General features: G+C 50.1%; 1 protein-coding gene across 3 annotated transcripts in view; it reads left to right on the top strand.

The window, feature by feature from the left end:
* The window catches only part of dapk2b (death-associated protein kinase 2b), a 171514-nt gene that overhangs the window by 119541 nt on the left and 29193 nt on the right, over nt 1–22780 (top strand). For all 3 annotated transcript variants that reach the window (XM_072492960.1, XM_072492958.1, XM_072492957.1), the window contains 5 exons: nt 14429–14567; nt 16434–16560; nt 20144–20192; nt 21862–21888; nt 21987–22139. In XM_072492960.1, the coding sequence (XP_072349061.1) occupies nt 14429–14567; nt 16434–16560; nt 20144–20192; nt 21862–21888; nt 21987–22139 (495 nt within the window). The remainder of the gene's footprint in view (nt 1–14428; nt 14568–16433; nt 16561–20143; nt 20193–21861; nt 21889–21986; nt 22140–22780) is intronic.

Raw genomic sequence — 22780 nt, 5'->3', positions numbered from 1 at the left:
AGGAGCTGGAACGAGTGGGGGGGGGGGGTCGAGACGGGGGTATGCCGCTGTGGGGAACGGGCCGGGTGTGGGGTGCGGGCGCATGGCTGGCCGAGGAGGGGTCATGGCTAGTCGCCGTGGGAGGGGGGCGGGTAGCCCCCTGATCCGGCTGATAACCTGGAATGTAAGGGGACTGAATGGGCCGGTTAAGCGGGCCCGCATGTTCGCGCACCTGAAGGGGCTCAAGGCGGATGTGGTTATGCTCCAGGAGAAACACCTGAAGGTGGCAGACCAGGTAAGACTGAGGAAAGGGTGGGTAGGTCAGGCGTTTCACTCGGGGCTAGATGCCAAAAACCGAGGGGTGGCGATCTTGGTGGGAAAGAAGGTGTTATTCGAGGCGTCGAGCATTGTGGCAGATTATGGCGGTAGGTAGGTAATGGTGAGTGGTAAGTTGCAGAGAGAGAGGGTGGTACTGGTCAATGTGTATGCTCCGAACTGGGATGATGCGGGTTTTATGCGGCGTATGTTGGGTCGGATCCCAGACTTGGGAAGTGGGGGGCCTGATAATGGGGGGAGACTTTTTTTTTAAAAAATTTTATTCTCCTTTTTCATATTTTTCTCCCACATTTACATCCATCAACAATAAACAATAATCAGCAAGATATGTCAGTCCCCATAATAACAACGATCCCATCTACCCACCAACCCCCAAACCTCAACCCGCATGTTTACATAAACAAATGACAAAAAGGAATCCGGGATTACCCGTAGTCACCCTTAATCCGAGTGAAAGTCCCGTCCCTTCCCTTGTCCAAATATATACCACCTTGGCTCCTTTAGCCTCTACACCCACGCGCAGTGATACAAAAAAGAAGAAAATACAGTCATGAGGTTACATCGGCACATGGCCATTCCTCAATTTGTCAGTTCTGCCACAGTCCTTCTGCTTTCGCAAACTCCTCCGCTGCTTCCGCCGTTCCAAAATAAAAGTCCCTGAGCTTGTAAGTCACCCTCAGCTTCGCTGGATATACAATGCCGTACCGTACCTTGCTAATGTACAGTGCCCTCTTCATCCGGTTGAAGGCAATGGGGGGAGACTTTAACACTGTGTTGGATCCGGCACTGGATCGCTCCAGGTCTAGGACGGGTAGGAAGCCGGCGGAAGCTAGAGTGTTGAGGGGATTTATGGACCAAATGGGAGGGGTGGACCCTTGGAGATTTGCAAGGCCGTGGGCTAGGGAATTTTCATTCTTCTCACATGTCCATAAGTCTTATTCTCGAATCGACTTTTTCATTTTGAGTAGGGCGCTGATAGCGAGAGTAGAGGATACCGAGTATTCGGCAATAGCCATTTCGGACCACGCCCCGCATTGGGTGGACTTGGAGATGGGGGAGGAGAGGGACCAGCGCCCGCTGTGGCGCTTGGAGGTGGGGCTGTTGGCGGACGAGGAGGTGAGCGAGCAGGTCCGAGGAAGTATAGAGAGGTACTTGGAGACCAACGACAACGGGGAGGTCCGAGTGGGGATGGTATGGGAGGCACTGAAGGCGGTGGTGAGGGGAGAGCTGATCTCCATTAGGGCCCCCAAGGAGCGGAGGGAGCGGGGGGAGAGGGAGAGGCTGGTGGGGGAGATGATGAGGGTAGACAGGAGGTATGCGGAAGAGCCTGAGGAAGGATTGTTGAGGAAGAGGCGCAGCCTCAAGGCCGAATTCGACCTGGTGACCACCAGGAAGGCGGAGGTGTAGTGGAGGAAGGCCCACTGGGCGGTCTACGATTATGGGGAAAAGGCAAGCCGGATGCTGGCGCATCAGCTTCGGAAGCGGGACGCAGCTAGGGAGATCGGGGGAGTTCAGGACAGGGGAGGGAGCGTGGTGCGGAGTGGGGTTGGCATCAATGGGGTCTTCAGGGACTTCTACGAGGAATTGTACCGATCCGAGCCCCCACGGGAGGAGGGAGGGATGGGCCGTTTCCTGGACCAATTGAGGTTTCCAAAGGTGGAAGAGGGACTGGTGGCGGGACTGGGGGCCCCGATTGGGCTGGAGGAGCTGATCAAAGGGATAGGAACCATGCAGGTGGGGAAGGCACCGGGGCCGGACGGTTTCCCAGTCGAGTTCTATAAAAAATAGATGGACCTGTTGGGCCCGCTGTTAGTTAGGACCTTTAATGAGGCAAGGGAGGGGGGGGGGCTTTACCCCCGACGATGTCCTGGGCACTGATCTCCTTGATCCTGAAGCGGGACAAGGATCCCCTGCAATGTGGGTCTTACAGACCGATTTCCTTGCTAAATGTAGATGCCAAGGTGCTGATGAAGGTCTTAGCCACGAGGGTTGAGGATTGTGTGCCGCAGATCATCCATGAAGACCAGACGGGGTTTGTGAAGGGGAGACAGTTTAACGCGAATGTGCGGAGGCTTTTGAACGTTATCATGATGCCGGCGAGGGAGGGGGAGGCGGAGATAATGGTGCAGATGGACGCTGAGAAAGCCTTCGATAGGGTAGAGTGGGGGTACCTGTGGGAGGTGCTGAAGAGCTTCGGGTTTGGGGAGGGGTTTGTCAGGTGGGTTAGGCTGTTGTATGAGGTCCCGATGGCGAGTGTGGCCACAAATAGGAGGAGGTCCGAGTACTTTCGGTTGCACCGAGCGACGAGACAGGGGTGTCCCCTGTCCCCCCTGCTCTTTGCACTGGCGATTGAACCCCTGGCTATGGCACTGAGTCGAGGAACTGGAGGGGGTTGGTGCGGGGTGGGGAGGAGCATAGGGTGTCGCTTTATGCGGACGACCTGCTGCTGTATGTGGCGGACCCGGTGGGAGGAATGCCAGAGGTAATGAGGATCCTGAGGGAATTCGGGGACTTTTCGGGGTACAAGCTCAATATGGGGAAGAGCGAGCTGTTCGTAGTTCAGCTAGGGGACCAGGAGAGGGGGATTGGCGAGCTCCCACTAAAAAGGGCGGAGAGGAGCTTCAGATATTTGGGGGTCCAGGTGGCCAGGAGCTGGGGGGTCCTGCATAGGCTTAACTTTACAAGGCTGGTGGAGCAAATGGAGGAGGAGTTCAAGAGGTGGGCCGCGTTGCTGCTGTCCTTGGCGGGTAGGGTGCAGTCAATCAAAATGACGGCGCTCCCAAGGTTTTTGTTCCTGTTCCAGTGCCTCCCCGTGTTTATCCCGAAGTCTTTTTTCAGGTGGGTTAACAGGAGTATAATGGAGTTTGTGTGGGCACGAGGGACTCCGAGGGTGAGAAGGGTGTTCCTGGAGCGGACTAGAGATGGGGGGGGGGGGCTGGCGTTGCCCAACCTCTGTGGGTACTACTGGGCCGCCAATGCGACAATGGTGCGCAAGTGGGTGATGGAGGGGGAGGGGGCTGCATGGAAGAGTCTGGAGACGGCGTCCTGTGTGGGTATGAATCTGGGGGCGCTGGCAATGGCACCGCTGCCACTCCCTCCAAGGAGGTATACCACGAGGCGGCCCTCAAAATTTGGGGGCAGTGGAGGCGGCATAGGGGGGAAGTTGGGGCCTCGGCGTGGACCCCATTACGGGGGAACCACCGGTTTGCCCCAGGAAGAACAGGTGGAGGGTTTTCGGGCTGGCACAGGGCAGGGATACGAAAGTTGGGGGACCTGTTTGTGGACGGGAAGTTCGTGAGCTTGGGTGAGCTGGAGGAGAAGTACGGGCTCCCCCCGGGGAACACCTTCAGGTACTTACATGTAAGGGCGTTTGCCAGACGGCAGGTGGTGGAATTCCCGCGGCTACTGCCACACACAGTCCAGGACAGGGTGTTCTTTGGGAGGGGGGGGGAGGTCTCGGAAACTTACCAGGTGATGCAGGAGGAGGAGGAGGCCTCGGTGGTGGAGTTGAAAGGTAAGTGGGAGGAGGAGTTGGGAGAGGAGATCGAAGAGGGGACGTGGGCAGATGTCCTAGGGAGGGTGAATTCTTCCTCTGATGAGGAAGGCTGATGAGTTTCCTCAATGACTTGGTCAACAGGCAGCGTTGTTCAGTCCTGTAACTTGTGCAGTTTGCTGCTGATCTTGGGGCTTGTAGCCCCTCTACACTGGGGGTTAAGTGTTGTGCTGGACGACTAAAACCAGCCTGACTTCTTTTTCCCTTATTTGTCGGAGCATGTCTGTCTGTCTCTCAGCTGCTGCATCATTAACTGAGCCGTGACTGTGAGCTAACGATGATTGTGATCTGTGAGGGTGGGATGTGCGCCAATAAGTAAAATCGACATGTTCTTAAATGAGATGGTGTTGACATTTTTCGCATTAATGGGTAAAATGTGGTGGTTTGTTTTTGTTTTGGTGTCTACATGAGACGCAACCCCTACAGTGCAGAAGGAGGCCGTTCGGCCCATCGAGTCTGCGCCGACCCTCTGAAAGAGCACCCAACCTAGGCCCACTCCCCCACCCTATCCCCGTAACCCCACCTAACCTGCACATCTTTGGACTGTGGGAGGAAACCGGAGCACCCGGAGGAAGCTCACGCAGACGCTGGGAGAACGTGCAAACTCCACACAGTCATGCGGATCCCTGGCGCTGTGAGACAGCAGCGCTGACCAGTGTGCCACCTTGCAAGAAATGTGTGCTGGTCCGGACCGATATTACGAAACTAGAAGTGACAGATGATAATTTGCTGGCACTGCCTTGGAATTTGGACCAGAAATCACATTGTGGGATTTGCAGTACAAACAATGGGAGCGGTTCACAGTCAGCCCGGTGCCCTCAAAGCCTAAACAATAGCAAGGGGTTTGTTGTGCGGAGTAACGTTTGGGCGTCACGGCAGCATAATGGTTAGCATTTGTTGCTTCACAGCGCCAGGGTCCCAGGTTCGATTCCCGGCTTGGGCCACTGTCTGTGCGGAGTCTGCACGCTCTCCCCGTGTCTGCGTGGGTTTCCTCCGGGTGCTCCGGTTTCCTCCCACAAGTCCCAAAAGACATGCCGTTAGGTAATTTGGATACTTTGAATTCTCCCTCCGTGTACCCGAACAGGTGCCGGAATTGGCGACTAGGGGCTTTTCGCAGTAACTTCATTGCCGTGTTAATGTAAGCCGACTTCTGACAATACAGATTATTATTAAAATAGTTTTGTCTGTAAGTGAAAGCATATTGGATCATTCCTGCCTTTTATGAAAAATGCCAGGAGTGTTAAATACGGGCCTTGATGAATGTCCATCCGAAAGATCCTCCATGGACATGGACAAAGTTTCAGGCCAACAGTTTACAAGACAACGACACAGTGAGCGACTTGACAACATCAAAACCAACAGAAACAAATGAAGCCCTGTGGTTTTTTCGAAGTTATCAGGTTGTGTTACAGATGCGAACGCACATTCTCAGAAACCAGTTTGTGTACAGAATTTCCGTTGCGTGTACCATTTGAGCTCGGGTGCTACACCGGATCAGATGGTATGTAACAAATGTGTGCAAAGATGAGCCGAGTGATGTCAGAAAAGACACGAATGCGGTGACCAACGACCCGTTAGAGGGGACCACATCGTATGACTAGACCAGGAGCTAGATAGTTGCTTTAATGTAGAATCTGTTCCTCTTTCACACCCAGTACCAGGATCTGAGCAAATGGTTAGTGGGTGTCTGTCTGTCTGTGAATGGTTACCTCAGTAACTGGAACTAGCTTCACAAGATTGTAACTGAGCTTCAAAAGAGCTTGTTCATTATTGTCCAGTTTGATCAATCCATTTCTTCTGAAGTATCTTTACTCTTTCTGCCTATGAGTCTTGCCAAATACCTTGTATTGGAGAGGAACTCCGAATTTAAAACTGGACCACCGAGAAAAATAGCATTGCTGCCACTAAATGGCATTGCATTCCTAATCCTAATCATCCTCTAAAGTGAGGGACAGACCAGAAGTAAGTTGTTGCAATGACCTTTCGCTGGGATGTTTTGTAAGTGGTTTACATTCTGGTCACAGTGGATTTCTTGGACGTTCCATTGTGTTGTGCGTGGGTATGGAAGGTACCACTGTACTGACAGCAATTACCCAATCGAAATCTCATGGAAGCCACTAATGATTTAATTGGTTTAGGTGTTGTCAGTGTCGTTACAACCTGATGTTTTGGGTGTTCTGGATCACCTACAGGTCACCAACACTTGAAGTAGTGCAACACTATTTTATTAAAAGGTTAACTATTTAAACATACTTGAACTGTGGGTAAATACGATACTAGCTTTAACTAAAGACCTTTGCCTTGTCCTAACCAGTCGATGCACACAGCACATGGTGAATGTCTGTGTTGCAGGCTGTGAGCTCTGTGCTCCTAGCTAGTGTAGTACCGTCAATATGACGCGAGGCAGGTTGAGGTAATGTCAATTGAAGGCTTTATTAAGCTTAAGCAGAACTTTATCCCCAGCAGCGTGGTTACAGAATGCAGCTGCTGAGGGAAATGGAGGGCAAAGCTGGGTTCTTATACCGGCATTTCTGGGTGGAGTCCAGTAGGTGGCAGATCCTATCAGGACCTGGCATCCCTCCACCAATAGCCTGTCGGCACATGGTGTACCGTATTACCCCTAATACATACCACCACAGCTAGCTGCTACTCGAATGAGCGGGAACTCTGATGTCCCCTGTCTTTATAGTCACTTCAAAACATAAGTAACAGGAGCAGGATGGCCCCTCGAACCTGCTCTTTAATGATCTTTAGTATCAACTTGATTCTTGCTCCCTAACCCCCAACAACCCTTGATTTCCTTTTAATCCATTGATATAAGTATTTGTTGAGCATCAAAGAATTCCGAAGATTCACACACCTGTATCTCCTTATCTTATCCATAAGCGACTGAGCCTTATCCTGAATCTGTGATCCCTATGTCTCTTGCTCTCCAGGGAGGGGGAAGAGCCACTCAACATCTACCCTGTCAAATCTTCCAATAATTTTATACATTTCCACGAGATAGCCTCTCATCCTTCTGAATGTCTCAAAATACTTCTCACTCCATTCCTCCTTGTTAAGAAGGCTTGTCTTCCTTTTTGGTTCAGAGACCAAAATAATACACTGTGCTCCAGGTGTAGTTGCATTGAAGCTCGATATAATCCCGGCAATGCTTCCTTGCTTTAATACTCCCAATCTGCTTGAAATAAAGGCTAACGTACCATTTGCCTTCCTCATTGTTTACTGCACCTTTGCATGCAAACTTTCTGTGATTTGTGTACACAAGCACCCATAAAGATGAACACCTGGGGCAGGATTCTCCCTTCTAGGGACTAAGTCCCCACGCCTGTGGGGAAACCGGCCTGAACCACTCCGGCGTCAACAGCCCCCGAAAATGCGGAATTCTCCGCACTTCCGGGGGCTAGGTGGACGCCGGAGGGATTGGCGGCGCGCCAGCTGGCAGCGAAGGGACTACGCGAGTCTGCGCATGCGCCAAAGGGCCGGCGTGATCCCTCGCGTGCGCGGAACCGCCAGCGTGTTTTGGCGCATGCGCAGGGGATCTCTCCTCCGCGCAGCCAATGCGGACCCCTACAAGGGCCGGCGCAGAAGGCTCAAACTGAAATGTGCAGGTAAGGTGGATTGGCCATGATCACTGTTACGGGGATAGAGCAGGGAGTGGGCCTGGGTAGGGTGCTCTTTCGGAGGGTGGCTGCAGACTCGATGGGCTGAATGGCCTCCTCCTGCACTGTAAGGATTCTTTGCGTCAATTACACAATTGTAGTGCTAACAACAATTATATCTCCATTGGATGCAAGGGACCACTGATTGCAACTAGCAAGTTTAATCGCTAGAGTACCAGGATGCTCTCCCAGTAGACGGCCACCGGCCTTACTGGGGCGGCAGAGTTGTCGAAGCCTTTGCCAGGATCGTGAAAGTTGATGAAGTGCTGGAAAACAATTGCTGAGCGAGAGTTGGCACTGTGGACCCTGGGGTCTCACTGATATTGGAGCTGGGGACTTTAGGGGCTCATAGCTGCCAGATCAGCTGCTGTTGTGTTCGGTGACTCATTGGGAAGGTTGATTTTGAAGATTGCAGGAGGATTTATAAGTGACCAACTCCTTGGTTCTTTGCCTGGGTCACAGGGCTGGGGGCTACTTGTGAGTATCCTTTGTATAAAGCTCTTTGAACTCTTAAATAAACAAATATAAAATAAATCTCTGATGTAACTTCGTGACCAAAGAGCGTAATCACTTTGGGCATAATTCAATGCCATCCCCAAGGCGGGTTTGTTGGCAAGTGTGTGGGTGAGGTCTCCAAATGTTGCCATGAAACTATCAACAATTGTAAAAACTTATCTGGTTCACTAATGTCCTTTAGGGAAGAATCTGCCGCCCTTACCCGGTCTGGCCGACATGTGACTCCAGAGCCATAGCAATCTTGAAAAGCGTGAGGTGAGGCATTTTGGGAAGACCAATGAGGCGAGGGAATACACAATGGTAGGACGCTCGGAGGTACAGAGGACTAGAGGGACCTTGGGGTGCATGTCCACATGTCCTTGAAGGCAGGACGTATCGATAAGGTGGTCAAGAAGGCATATGGGAGCCAGGAGCTGGGGAACCTTACACAGACTTAATCTGACACGACTGGTGCAACAAATGGAAGAGGATTTCAAAAGGTGAGACATGCAGCCGCTGTCACTGGCGGGCAGAGTGCGGGCAATTAAGATGATGGTCCTCCCGAGGTTCCTATTTGTGTTCCAGTGTCTCCCTATGCTGATCACTAAGGCCTTTTTTAAAAAAATAGACAGGAGCATCACGAGCTTCGTGTGGGCAGGGAAGGTCCCGAGGGTAAGGAGGGGGTTCTTACAACGTAGTAGAGACAGAGGGGGACTGGCGTTGCCGAATTTGGGCGACTACTACTGGGCCGCCAATGTGGCGATGATTCGTAAATGGATGATAGAGGGAGAGGGAGCGGCGTGGAAAAGACTAGAGATGAAGTCCTGTAAAGGGACGAGTCTAGAAGCGCTGGTGACGGCGCCACTACCGCTCTCACCAAAAATATTTACCACGAACCCAGTGGTGGCGGCAACATTAAGTATCTGGGGGCAATGGAGGCGACAGAGAGGTGTGTTGGGAGACTTGGTGGGGTCCCCAATTAGGAACAACCATAGGTTTGCCCAGGGAGGCTGGATGGAGGATTCCAGAGCTGGCACCAGTTGGGAATCAGGAGAGTGGGAGACTTATTTATAGACGGGACGTTTGCGAGCTTGGGAGCGTTGGAGGAAAAGTATAAGCTGCCCCGGGGAAATTTCTTTAGGTATATGCAGGTGAGGGCGTTCACAAGACAACAGGTGAGGGAATGTCCGCTGCTCCCGACACAGGGGATCCAGGATAGAGTGCTTTCGGGGGGGTGGGTCGGGGAGAGCAAGGTGTCAGAGATATACCGGGAGATGAGAGAGGAGGGGGAGGAGCTGGTGGGCGAACTGAAAGGAAAATGGGAAGAAGAGCTCGGGGAGGAGATTGAGGAGGGTTTGTGGGCTGATGCCCTAAGCAGGGTAAATTCCTCTTCCTCGTGTGCCAGGCTTAGCCTGATCCAATTTAAGGTGCTGCATAGAGCACACATAACGGGAGCAAGGTTGAGCAGGTTCTTCGGAGTGGAGGACAAGTGTGGGAGGTGCGTCGGAAGCCCGGCAAACCACACACACATGTTTTGGTCGTGCCCGGCACTGGAGGGGTATTGGAGGGGAGTGACTGGAGTGATCTCGAAGGTGGTGAAGGTCCGGGGCAAACCAGGCTGGGGGTTAGCTTTATTTGGAGTTGCGGATGAGCCGGGAGTGCAGGAGGCGAAAGAGGCCGATGTCGTGGCCTTTGCGTCCCTAGTAGCCCGGCGTAGGATTTTACTTATGTGGAAGGAAGCGAAACCCCCCGGACTGGAGGCCTGGATAAACGATATGGCGGGGTTCATAAAACTGGAGCAGATTAAGTTTGCGCTGAGAGGATCGGCTCAAGGGTTCACCAGGCGGTGGCAACCGTTCCTCGACTACCTAGCGGAACGTTAGAAGGAAGATAGATGACCAGCAGCAGCAACCCAGGGGGGAGGGGGGGGGGGGGCGGAAGGAGGGAGGGGGGGGTAAGATGTTCGGGTTCTGGGAGGGGGGGGGGGAGTTTCATTTTATGTTATTTGGTTAGTTTACCATGTTAGTTAGTTACTCAATGTTAGATTGTAGTATCATGTTACTTGTACTTTAAATTTCTCTTTTTTGATTTGTACGGGGGAAAAAATTGTGATTGAAAAACTTTAATAAAATATATTTATTAAAAAAAAAGGCATATGGGATACTTTCCTTTGTTAAACTAGGCACAGAATATAGGAGAAGGGAGGTTATGATGGAGCTGTATAAAATGCTCGTTAGGCCACAGTTTGAGTACTGTGTACAGCTCTGGTCGCTACACTATAGGCAGTAGTTGATTGCGCTGGAGAGGGTGCAGAGGTGATTCACCAGGATGTCACTTGGTCTGGAGCGTTTCAGCTCTGAAGAGAGGCTGGTTAGGATGGGGATGTCCTCCGAGCAGAGAGGGCTGAGGGGGATCTGATCGAGATGTACAAAATTGTGGGGGTCCTGGACAGGAAGAAACATTTCCCCTTAGAGAGGTAAATTACCAGGGGGCATACATTTAAGGTAAGGGGCAGGAGATTTAGAAGGGATTTGAGAAAAAACTTTTTCACCCTCTGGAATCTGGAACTCACGGCCTGAAAGGGTGGTAGAGGCGGGAACCCTCACAACATTTAAGAAGCGTTGAGATGAGCGCTTGAAACGCCGTCGCGCACAAGGCCAAGGACCAAGTGCTGGAAAATGGGATTTGAATGGATAGGTGCTTGATGGCCAGTTCAAACACGATGGGCTGAAGGGCCTCTTTTGTGTGCCCGCCGGCGGTGGAGGGGGTCAGGGTAGTGGTGGATTCAATGGGAAATCCGATTGGCAGCGACCGGAATAGAAGATCCCGCCATCGGCCAATAACGGGCCGCCAAGAAGGACGGCCATGAGGACGCCCTGGAACCCCCCCCCCACATGACACTAAAGGGTTTGTCTTTGACTGCATTGATGTTCAAACGAGTATTCTGAAAAAAACGTAAGAAAGAACAAGAATAGAAAGGTGGAGAAAGGAATTGCGTGTCTGCGACTCTGAAGGCAATTTCTGTTTTCTATCGGGAGTATTGATTGAGGCCCTGTGCCCCCCATGGTGGATAAACAGAAGTCACTGGTGACATTAAACACAGCTGCCAAAGGGTCAGAGCACATGTCGTCACCGAGAGCAATGACAATACATGGTGCTGCGTTGTGTTTGCAAAGCAGCTCGTTTAAAACTGCTCATCGTCTTGAGAACTATTTCACGCCGGAGAATGAATTGGACTAAATGCCCTTGTATCCCTCGACACTGAATAGTGCATCCTCCTTCTGACTAGTCAGTCAACAAGGAATGATTCCTCATCCTCATAAAGACGAACGGCAGCATCACCTCTTGGTAACCCGTCAACAACAACCAAAGGAACTAAGTTTCTCCTCGAAGTGTTTTTTCTTTCTTTGTGCGAAGAACGTCACGATGACGGCAGAGAAAACCAAGCCCACCTTCTGGATGCTCTTTTGCAGTTCAATCCCCACTGTTCAAATGGCATTCAAGCCGTCAGGTTTTGACCTCTCCTTTCAACATGTTCGTGTCGCGTTTTGACTTCACGAGGTGAGTCAGTATTTTTTTTAATAAGAGTGTAGATTGTTAACGGTCCTGATGGTAGGGCGCAGACTAAATAATAAAATCTGGAATTGGAAGCCACAAAAATGTCGATTGCCATTAAAACCCATCCGATGCCCCTTTAGGGAAGGAAATCTGCCTTCCTCAGCCGGTCTGGCCTACACGTGACTCCAGGCCCCACAGCAACGTGGTTGACTCTTCACTGCCCCTCTCAAATGGCCGAACAAGCTGCTCTGTACAAAGGCAATTAGGGATGGGCAACAAATGCAGGCCTAGCCAGTGAAGCCCACATCCCCTGAAAGAATAGATGAACCTGAAAAATCACCTCTTGCTTCTCCCTCTTCAGATACTGCCAGACCTGCGGAGTATTTCCAGCATAATCAGCGTTTTGCTTATTTTTCTGCGAGTTATCCAGACCGTTGGACTTTTGCCCTTCATAATAATAATAATATTTATTGTCACTAGTCGGCTCACATTAACACTGCAATGAAGTTATTGTGAAAAGCCCCTAGTCGCCACACTCCGGCGCCTGTTCGGGTACACAGAGGGAGAATTCCGAATGTCCAATTCACCTAACAAGCACGTCTTTCGGGACTTGTGGGAGGAAACCGGAGCACCCGGAGGAAACCCACGCAGACACTGGGAGAACGTGCAGCCTCCGCACAGACAGTGACCCGAAGCCGGGAATCGATCCCGGGTCCCTGGTGCTGTGAAGCAACAGTGCTAGCCACTGTGCTACCGTGCCGCCGATACTGAACAAACCGCATGTGGCCAGTGGGAACAGGTAGATGGGGTGTGAACTGAATGTTTGCCCAGGAAAGGAAGCCTGTTCTGTTGTGACTCTGAACATGATTTATTCATGACTCTCTTTGAATTACGCGACCTTTGTATCGGGACTAATAGCGAGGACCTCATTGTGTTTGGAATGTCCTTCAGCAGAGTGATGTGGAAATTTACTTTCTCACAATGTGACACAGTGATTGGGGGGGGGGGGGGGGAGGAGAGTTAAAAGCCTTGCGCATTATTGCTGTGGAGGAACCCGAGTGAAAAGACCTTCTAGTAGATTGATTCCGTTTTTATTGGTTTGTGCTCGTCAGTTTCCTGCTGTGTTCAGCTATTATGCCACTTGCGAAATCAGCTCATTAGTTTTAACTTAAACACAAGGGATCTGACAGGATGGTATTTATCCAATCTTTTGGAATGAGTAGAGAATGCGTTGGACCTCCCAGGTAGGGTGCAATTTAATGCCCCCCTGAAGGGCACATTTTAGAGGTGGGTTTGGATTTGATTTATTGATGTATTGTCACGTGTACCGAGGTACAGTGAAAAGTATTGTTCGGTGTACAATCCAGACAGATCATTCCATACATGAAAAACATGACATACGATAGATACACAATGTAAATACATAGACCCAGACATCGGGTGAAGCATACGGAGTGCAGTGCCACACAGTAGAGGAGATGTGTGGAGAGATCAGTTCAGTCCATAAGAGGGTCATTCAGGAGTCTGGTAACAGCGGAGAAGAAGCTATTAGTGGATGGTCTCCGACTTTTGTATCTCCTGCCCGATGGAAGAAATTGGAAGAGAGAATAAGCCAAGTGGGAGGATTATTGGGTTATGCTGCCCACTTTCCCAAGGCAGCGGGAGGTACAGACCGAGTCAATGGAAAAGGGCAGCATGGTGGGGCAGTGGTTAACTGCTGCCTACGGCGCTGAGGACCAGGGTTCGATCCCAGCCCCGGGTCACTGTCCGTGTGGAGTTTGCACATTCTCCCCATGTCTGCGTGGGTCACACCCCCACAACACAAAGATGTGCAGGCTAGGTGGATCGGCCACGTTAAATTGCCCCTTAATTGGACCAAAAAGAATAGGATGCTCTAAATTTATTTTTTTAACGGGTCAATGGATGGAAGGCGGGTTCGTGAGATGGACTGGACTGTGTTCACGATTCTGTAGAGCTGCTGGCCTCTGACTGGCTGGAGCTCTTGGCTCTTGTGGGATGAGGGGGTTTAAGATTTTCCCCAGCCTGGGCAGGATTCTCCGGTCTCCCAGCCGCATGTTTCTCGGTGGCGCACCATTCGCTGGCAGCGGGATTCAATTTCCGTGCCTCTTCTCAATGGGATTTCCCATTGAAGTCACCTCACGCTTCCGGGAAATGCGGGAGAATCCTGATGGCTGGAGAATTCGACCCTTGACTTCAGAAGACTGGCCACATAGGAGGCACTTAATATCAGTAGCCAAAGGAGTTGGCATAAGGCTCCCGCCAGTTCCCCAACTGGAGGGCAAGGCCCCTGTCTCCTGCATTAAATAATGCCCATGGTCTCTGCTCGTAAATGTTCCGTATTTATGGAATAATACCCCCATGGTCTCTGCTCGTAAATGTTCCGTATTTATGGAATAATACCCCCGCCACTCAACATACAAAGGTGCAGGATTCAGCTCATTGGAGATCTGTCCCTTTTTATAGAACTGTTACCCTACCTTGAGTGGAGATGTTGGCCAAACCCCTTCCTCCCTCTTTTGCGGCTGGAATTTCACAGTGCCGCTGAAAGTGGATGGAGTTTCGGCTGGAATTTTAAATTCTCGCTCGCAATGGGCTCTGTCACGGATAAGACTGGCGGATCCCGCCCTTTAAAAGAGGAAATCAGCGCCACAGCTGGGGGTTGGTTGGACTTACAAAATATGACGGGTTTCCATCATTGCCGATGATGTTGTCAAGTGCGCCTAAGTGGTCGTACAATTCAGTGCTGAACTTTACCGTCATCGTCAATGGACATCTTGGTTGGATTGATGCACCTTTTATTAAAACAAATTGATCTTTTTTTCAGGGTGTCTGGGGGAGAGCTCTTTGACTTCCTAGCTCACAAAGAGTCTCTGAGTGAAGAAGAAGCGACGGCATTTATTAAACAAATCCTCAATGGTGTGAACTACCTCCATTCCAAGAACATTGCACACTTTGATCTCAAGGTAGAGTTCCTATTTGTCCATCTTTAAACTTTCAGGGAATATAATTTAACTACTTTTAGTATTTTCAGGGTGTAGCACCATTTTGTTAACTCCCGCTGTCTAGACCATGGTACTTAAGTAACAACTTTGGTCTATGCTCAAATATGCTAATGGTGATAAAACCAACGGATTTCATTTTTGAAGTTGTATTGGGGGTCCTGTGGTCATCGTCTTCTTCAGCAATCGCTCACCAACGAGTATGATTGTCCACCTCAGAAGCTCTGTGTCCTTGCATGGAGCTGCATCTTCGACTGCACACTTGACAGGTGTGTCTGGGGAGTGCGATTGGTCCTGGGACTCTAGATCGCTGGTATTCCATTGTTTTGGACCTTTTCCGGACCTCCTCCTTGCCATCGGATGTTCTCGAAGAATTGTGTCCCTTCAATCAAGAGGTTACTCTAAGTAGGTCTCTTCTGAGCAAGGGTGTCCCGGGCATTGACGTCTATGTTGCAGTTTTTGAGGTACGCCTTCAGGGTGTCTTTGAGGCGCACTTCCTTGAGAGTTGAGGTTGTGCATTATCAACATCCTACCGTTACTAATAAATAAATAGAATTACAATTGACCAGAAACTGAACTGGACAGGTCAGACACTTGGACTCCTGCGGTGAGTAATTCACCTCCTGACTCCCCAAAGCCTGTCCACCATCTACAAGACACAAGTCATGAGTGTGATGGAATCCTCGCCACTTGCCTGGATGAGCACAGCTCCAACAACACTCAAAGCTGAACACCATGCAGGACTGAGCAGCCCACTTGATTTGGCACCTCATCCACAAATACTCCCTTCCTCCACCACCGACACATAACAGCAGTGTATTACATATTATTAAACTTTCCTGAGACCGGCACAATTACATAGTGCATTAGGAATGGTATTAATGGGCATAATGTGCCATGATGCTCTGCTGTCTTGTGTGTTTTATTATCACTGGGGTGGGATTCCAAGGCCGGGATCCTCCCTTCTGAGGACTAAGTCCCCCACGCCAGCAGGAAATGAAATGAAATGAAATGAAAAATGAAATGAAAATCGCTTATTGTCACAAGTAGGCTTCAAATGAAGTTACTGTGAAAAGCCCCTAGTCACCACATTCCGGCGCCTGTTCGGGGAGGCTGGTACGGGAATCGAACCGTGCTGCTGGCCTGCCTCGGTCTGCTTTCAAAGCCAGCGATTTAGCCCTGTGCTAAACAGCCCCAGGAAAACCGGCACCAACGACTCCGGCGTCAACGGCCCCCCAAGGTGAGGAATTCTCACCTTTCTAGGGGGCTAGGTGGACGCCTGAGGGGTTGACGCCGCTCCAGCCGAGTTCGCGCATGCGCAGAACGGCCGGCTTGATTCCGCGCATGCGCGGACCGGCCGGCGTATTCGTGTGCGGGGGAGTTCTCTTCTCCGCGCCGGCCCCCGGGCAATATGGCGGAGCCCTGCAGGGGCCCGGCGCGGAAGAAAGAAGTGCCCCCCACGGAACAACCCGCCCACAGATCGGTGGGCCCCGATCGCGGGCCAGTCCACCGTGGGAGTCCCCCAGGGGTCAGATCCCCAAGGACCGCCCACGCATACTCACCTGCCAGGTCCCTCCGGTGAGTGATTCACGCTGGCGGGACGGCCCCCGCCCGAAAAACAGCGCCGGAGAATACGGCAGCCGGCGCGGGGTGGGATTCGCGCCTCCTACCGTGGATTCTCCGCCCTGGCGGGTGGGCGGAGAATCCCACCCCAAATCTTTCCTTACCTCCTAGTTGAATGGTTAAACTGCAGGTACTCTGAAAACGATAGGCTCAGTATCATTTCGTCCTTGCTGCTATAAATATTCTTCTTGTGAAATATGCTTCTAGCCAGAAAACATTATGCTTCTCGATAAGATACCTGTGCCACACATCAAGCTGATAGACTTCGGCCTCGCTCACACCATTGAAGATGGAGTTGAGTTTAAAAACATATTTGGAACCCCTGAATTTGTTGGTAGGTATTTTAAAACTGCAACATCTGTTATTTACTTTCTAGATTGGGTGTAGTATAGGAAAAAATGCTTTGTATGTGGAAGAAAATGTTGAATAATGTGCTGTTAAATTCTGCAGAATGTTAGAAAATATCTTATTGTTCTTGATAATTGGATGAAATTAGGCATGGTCAGATAGAGTCCAATGAAATGAAATGAAAATCGCTTATTGTCACAAGTAGGCTTCAAATGAAGTTACTGTGTAAAGCCCCTAGTCGCCACATTCCGGCGCCTGTTCGGGGAGGCTGGTACGGGAATTGAACCGTGCTGCTGGCCTGCCTTGGCCTGCTTTCAAAGCCAGCGATTTAGCCCAGTGTGCTAAACCAGCCCCTAATTAACCCCAGCTCCTATTAATCACCGTTATAGAATCCCTACAATGCAGAAAGAGGCCATTCGGCCCATCGAGTCTGCACCGACCCTCTGAAAGAGCTCCCTACCTAGACCCACTCCCACAGCCCTATCCCCTGTATCCTAAGATGCACATCCCTGGACACTAAGGGGCAATTGAGCAGGGCCAGTCCACCTAACCTGCACATCTTTACACTTCCAACTGAGATTCAAGTACTATTGATGGGTCTTATAACAGGTAATCAGTGTAGCACTGTCCGATCTGTGTCCACACTCTTGTATCCATCACCTTCTGTATCTATAATATTGACATTTGGGTGTAATAATATTTTGATTTCCGGTCTGGTTTGCGTAATGTCGAAGGTAACCGGCATCTTGGGAGCTGCGTGCGGGTCTCAGAGCGCTTTGTTGAGTATTTTCCCGAGCATCCGATACTCCCGAGCACCCGACACTATGCGAGAGGCTTGGGACAAGACCAGGATGAGGTTGGTGAGGTAGAGAGCTGAAGTCCTGTTCGGACCCAACTAAGCATCGTGACTGGCACTAGACACAAACAGCTTTAGCAAGGACGAGTCACCATGTTCCGTGAACGGCGTGACTGCTGTTCAGGCATGGCTCCTGCCCTGAGTGTCCAAAATTGCCCTTAGTGTTGGGTGGGGTTACTGGGTTATGGGGATAGGGTGGAAATGTGGGTTTGGATAGGGTGCTCTTTCCAAGAGCCGGTGCAGACTCGATGGGCCGAATGGCCTCCTTCTGCACTGTAAATTCTATGAAATCTATGAAACTGGAAGTTGGGCTGCTACAACAAGGTGTAAACAAGGTTTTACAAGGTGTAAACTTTTCCACCGCAGGCCTGTGCAAATGAAACAGTCTCTCGTGGGGGAACATCGAGTTAGGAGGCACAGTTTCAAAATAAGGGAGCCCCGTTCAAGAAGGAGAGAATAGAGGAATTTCTTCTCCGTGCGGTGTTAGCCTTTGGAAGTCCCTTCAGACTGGGTCATTAAATATATTCAAGGCTGGGTTAGACAGGATTTTGATTGACAAGTGATTCGAGGCATATGGGGGGCAGGGGTGAAGGCAGACAGGAAAGTAGAGTTAAAGCCACTGTCAGGTCAGCGATGATCTCTTGACTGGTGGAGCAGGCCTGAGGGCTCCTAATTCTTAGGTACTAATGTTTTTGTTACCTTGCTTAGGATGCTGACACCACTCGGAATGAGAGGCAAAAGGACGAGTTTCTCCATTCCGCCGCACCAGATTTCTGATGTGGCACGCCGTCGGGATTCTCCGTTTCGCCGGCTGGTCAATGGGGTTTCCCATTGTGGGGCCGCCCCACGCCGTCGGGGAACCCCCCCCCCCCCCCCCCCCCCCCCCCCCCCCGGCTGCCGGCAAAACGGAGCATCTGGCCGGCGGAGAATCCAGCCCGAAGTCTGTGGGGAAAACGGTTCGGGAAAGGGTAGAGTGTGGGGAAAGGAAGAAAGAATAGGTGGGAGAGAATGAGGTATATAAAATAGAAGGAAAAGTCGATGGGAACCAGGAAAGACGAGATTGTGAGAGAAATGAAAATGGGAAGTTCAGGCGGGAATTCTCAGTCCGTTGACTCCGGCGGGATTCTCTGTTCCGCTGCAGTAAATGGAGTTTTGGCTGAGCAGCAAATTCTCTGTTCTCGCTCGGAGTGGAGAATCCCGGCCTAAGTTCAGTAGATCCCCGGCTTCGGCAATAAAACGTGTTGCTAGGGGGAACCACACGAGCCTAGTCTTTTTGCTGGATATGTGGAATGCTATTCCAAATCTGTATCTTCCTTCCTGATCATTCTGTTGGTGCCGCTTCCATTAGTTAGCCTTTGGAATCTTTGCATGATCCGCCTTTAATACTTCCCTTCCTTCATGAACTTGAAGGCTTTCCAAGAACAATTCCAGCGACTCCCAAAGCTGTTTCTGTTTCTTCCCATCCTGTCGCTGCTGGAGGAACATCATCTCTCTCTCTCCTGGCTTCTCCATCATATTTGCTGCCATGTCTTCGTTTTGCGTGCAAGCGTTCTCTCTCTCTCTCTCTCTCTCTCTCTCTCTCTCTCTCTCTCTCTCTCTCTCTCTTTCCCCCCCCCCCCAAAAAAATACACACATACATTTTTCAACCAATGTTCACTGTTCGCGGTGGTCAACAGGAATTTTGACACTGCTCACCTATTTTTATGGTTCTTCCCCCTTCTCAACATGTTCACCCCACCAGCTTCTAACATTAACACTGACGTTGGCATTAGCGTGGTCTTGTGGTTGTACACAGTGACGTAGTGGTAATGTCACTTGGCTAGTAATCCAGAGGCAATGTTCTGGGGACCGGGGTTCAAATCCCACCACCACGGCAGCTGGTGGAATTTAAATTCAATTCATAAAACCTGGGATTAAAAAGCTAGCCTCAGTAACGGTGACCGTGGAACTATCAGCAATTATCAAGAAAACCCATCTGGTTCATAATGGGACGATTCTGAATATCCATCAGGGAAGGAAATCTGCCGTCCTTACCCGGTCTGGCCTACCTGTGACTCCAGCCCCACAGCAACGTGGCTGACTCTTAACTGCCCCCTGAAGCGGCCGTGCGAACCACTCAGTTCAGGGACAATTGGGCGTGGGCGACACATGATAATAATCTTTATTGTCACAAGTAGTCATGCATTAACACTGCAATAAAGCTACTGTGAAAAGCTCCGGGTCGCCACATTCCGGCGCCTGTTCGGGCACACAGAGAGAGAATTCAGAATGTCCAAATCACCTAACAAGCACGTCTTTCGGGACTTGTGGGAGGAAACCGGAGCACCCGGAGGAAACCCACGCAGACATGGGGAGAACGTGCAGACCCCGCTCCGCACAGACTGTGACCCAAGCCGGGAATCGAAACTGGGACCCTGGAGCTGTGAAGCGACTGTGCTAACCACTGTGCTGCCGCCCCTGCTGGTCTTGCCAGCGATGCCCCCATCACATTAAAGAATAAAAAAACATACTTCTAGAATTGCCATGTTTTTGATGGAATATGTAGTAGATATCATGAGTGAGATTCTCCGGGCATGTTTGCCAGGATCATAACGGGATTTTCCATTGAATCCACCCCTTGCCGCAGGGAAACCCACGGCGAGGGCGCTGTCGGCAGGACTGGAAGATCTCTCCCCATGTTTCCAATCTTAAATTGTTTGTATATATATTCCAGCTCCAGAGATCGTGAATTATGAACCTCTCGGACTTCCTGCAGATATGTGGTAAGTGAACAGAAACCGTCCACAATTCTTAACACTAAACAACTTAGACCAGCAAAGCGAATCTTTCTAGAACACAAAACTATTCCGAAGAAATCACCAATTTTGACATTTCTATAAAATTAATATTACAGTAATAAAGCAAACTTGATGTTTGATTAGCCGAAATATCATGAATTTCACTGTGAGATTGCTGTTAATTTCAGAATCAACGCATAAATGAGTTTGCCGAGGAGATTAGAATTTCCCTGGTCTGCGAATCAAATTGGCGATGGACTCAAATCATCAAATTAATGTGTTTCAGCATAAACACTGTTTTAAATAAAAACTTGTGCCGTTTTTTTAACACAACGGAAAGTGAAGCCGATCCAAAGTATAACTATAATAATGTAATTTTCCAAATACCAAGACATTTGGAATCTTTATCTATAGTGTGCATTGATTGTTTAGCTTCTTGCTTAAGAAATTAGAAAAACATTATATAGGCAATTCTTTGTAATCTCCTCTAGCCCCACAACCCTGCCCAGGCTATCTCATCTAATTCAGGCCTGTGTATACCCCCAGTTTTAGACACTTGACCATTGATGACTGCGCTTGCACTTGCCAACGCCCTCTGCTCTCGATTTCCCTCCCAGCACCTTTCAGCCTCTGTCCCACTTTCCTTCTTTAAGACACTCCTTTATACTTACCACTTTGACCAAGCTTTTGGTCATAAGACCATAAGGTATAGGAACTGAAGTGGGCCATTCGGGGCCCATCGAATCTATCCCGCCATTCGATGAGTTCATGACTGCTCTGATATGACAATCCTCGACTTCACTTTCCCGCCTCATCCCCATAACTTTTTTTCAAGTGCCCAATTCATTTTTCCCCAATTAAGGGGCAATTTATCGTGGCCAATCCACCTACCCTGTACATCTTTGGGTTGTGGGGGCGAAACCCACGCAAACACGGGAAGAAGATGCAAACACCACACTGACAGCGACCCAGAGCCGAGATCACACCTGGGACCTCGGCGCCGTGAGGCAGCAATGCTAACCACTGCGCCACCGTGCTGCCTATCCCCATAACTTTTGATTCCCTTACTGATTAAAATTCTGTGTACCTCCGCTTTGGACATACTTAACGACCCATCTCTCTGCGGTAACGAATTCCACAGATTCACTACCTTCTGGGAGAAAAAATTCCTGCTCATATCTGACTTAAATGGACGACCCCTTAACTTTGAGATTATGCCCTCTGGTCCTAGACTTTCCCACCAGGGGAAACAACCTCTCAGCATCGACCCTGTCAAGCCCCCTGAGAATCCTAGATGCCTCAATAAGGTCGCCTCTCATTCGTCTGAACACCAATGAGCACAGGCCCAACCTACTCAACTTCTCCTCATAAGAAAATCCCTCCATACCCGGGATCAACCCAGTGAACCTTCTCTGGACTGCCTCCAATACCGGATATCCTCCGAATCTGAACTAACGTCTCTTTGTGTGACCCGGGGCCATATTCTGCTTTATAATGCTCCTTGGGCTGCTTCATCATGTTAAAGGTGCCACATAAATACAAGTTGTTGTAAATGTTAGAAGATATATTTCCTACAGAATAAAGGGGTGATCGCAATTTTCTTTATGCTTATTAAATATTGTGCACTTTAGCTTTTTAATGTTTTATTTTGCAGGAGCATTGGAGTCATTACCTACATACTGTAAGTAGGATTATTTGAAATTATTGACATTTTGTGGACATTTTAGGTAAGCGCACTCTCCGGTTTTTAACCTGTTTGATTTATCACCTGGGGAACAGGTTAAGTGGAGCGTCCCCTTTCCTCGGAGATACTAAACAGGAAACACTTGCCAACATCTCCGCTATGAATTATGACTTTGATGAGGAATTCTTCAGCCACACCAGCGAACTGGCGAAGGATTTCATTAAAAAGCTTCTGGTGAAAGACACCAGGTGAGGAGTCAAACTTGGACCAGTTGGTATGATGGGTGGGATTTTCTCGTTCTGCCGAAGGTGACCCATCCCCACCCTGGTGGTGGGAACCCCGGCGGCAGGGCGGGTGAGCCGTACAAACCGACGTTGACCTCGGCAGGACTGGAAAACCCCAGCCTGTGAGCTTACGGTTACAAAGCTTTGGTTATTTTGTAATTGGTGCTGATGTGTGAAGTTGTTTAGCTGAAGATGTTCCTTGATCAATCCATGAGGTTAGGATGACTTGAGGTTATACACATCCAGTATGTGAATTAGGATCAGGAGTGTAGGCCTCTTCGAGTCTGCTCTGCCGTTCAACGTGATGAACTGATTGGTGGCACAGTGGTTAGCTCTGTTGCCTCACTGCGCCAGAGACCCAGGTTCGGTCTCGACCTCGAGTGACCGTCTGTGTGGGTTTTACACACACACTCCCCGTGTCTGCGTGGGTTTCCTCCGGGTGCTCTGGTTTCCTCCCACAGTCCGAAGATGCGCAGGTTAGGTGGATTGGCCATGCTAAAATTGCCCTTAGGTGGGGTTATGGGGATGGTAGGGTGCTCTATCAGAGGGTCGGTGCAGACTCGAATGCAGGGCCAAATGGCCTCCTTTAGCACTGCAGGGGTTCT

This window comes from Scyliorhinus torazame, chromosome 30 (assembly GCF_047496885.1).
Source record: "Scyliorhinus torazame isolate Kashiwa2021f chromosome 30, sScyTor2.1, whole genome shotgun sequence".
Taxonomy (NCBI): Eukaryota; Metazoa; Chordata; class Chondrichthyes; order Carcharhiniformes; family Scyliorhinidae; genus Scyliorhinus; species Scyliorhinus torazame.
Note: the sequence above shows the minus strand (reverse complement) of the source record. Positions and strands in the feature narration are given on the sequence as shown.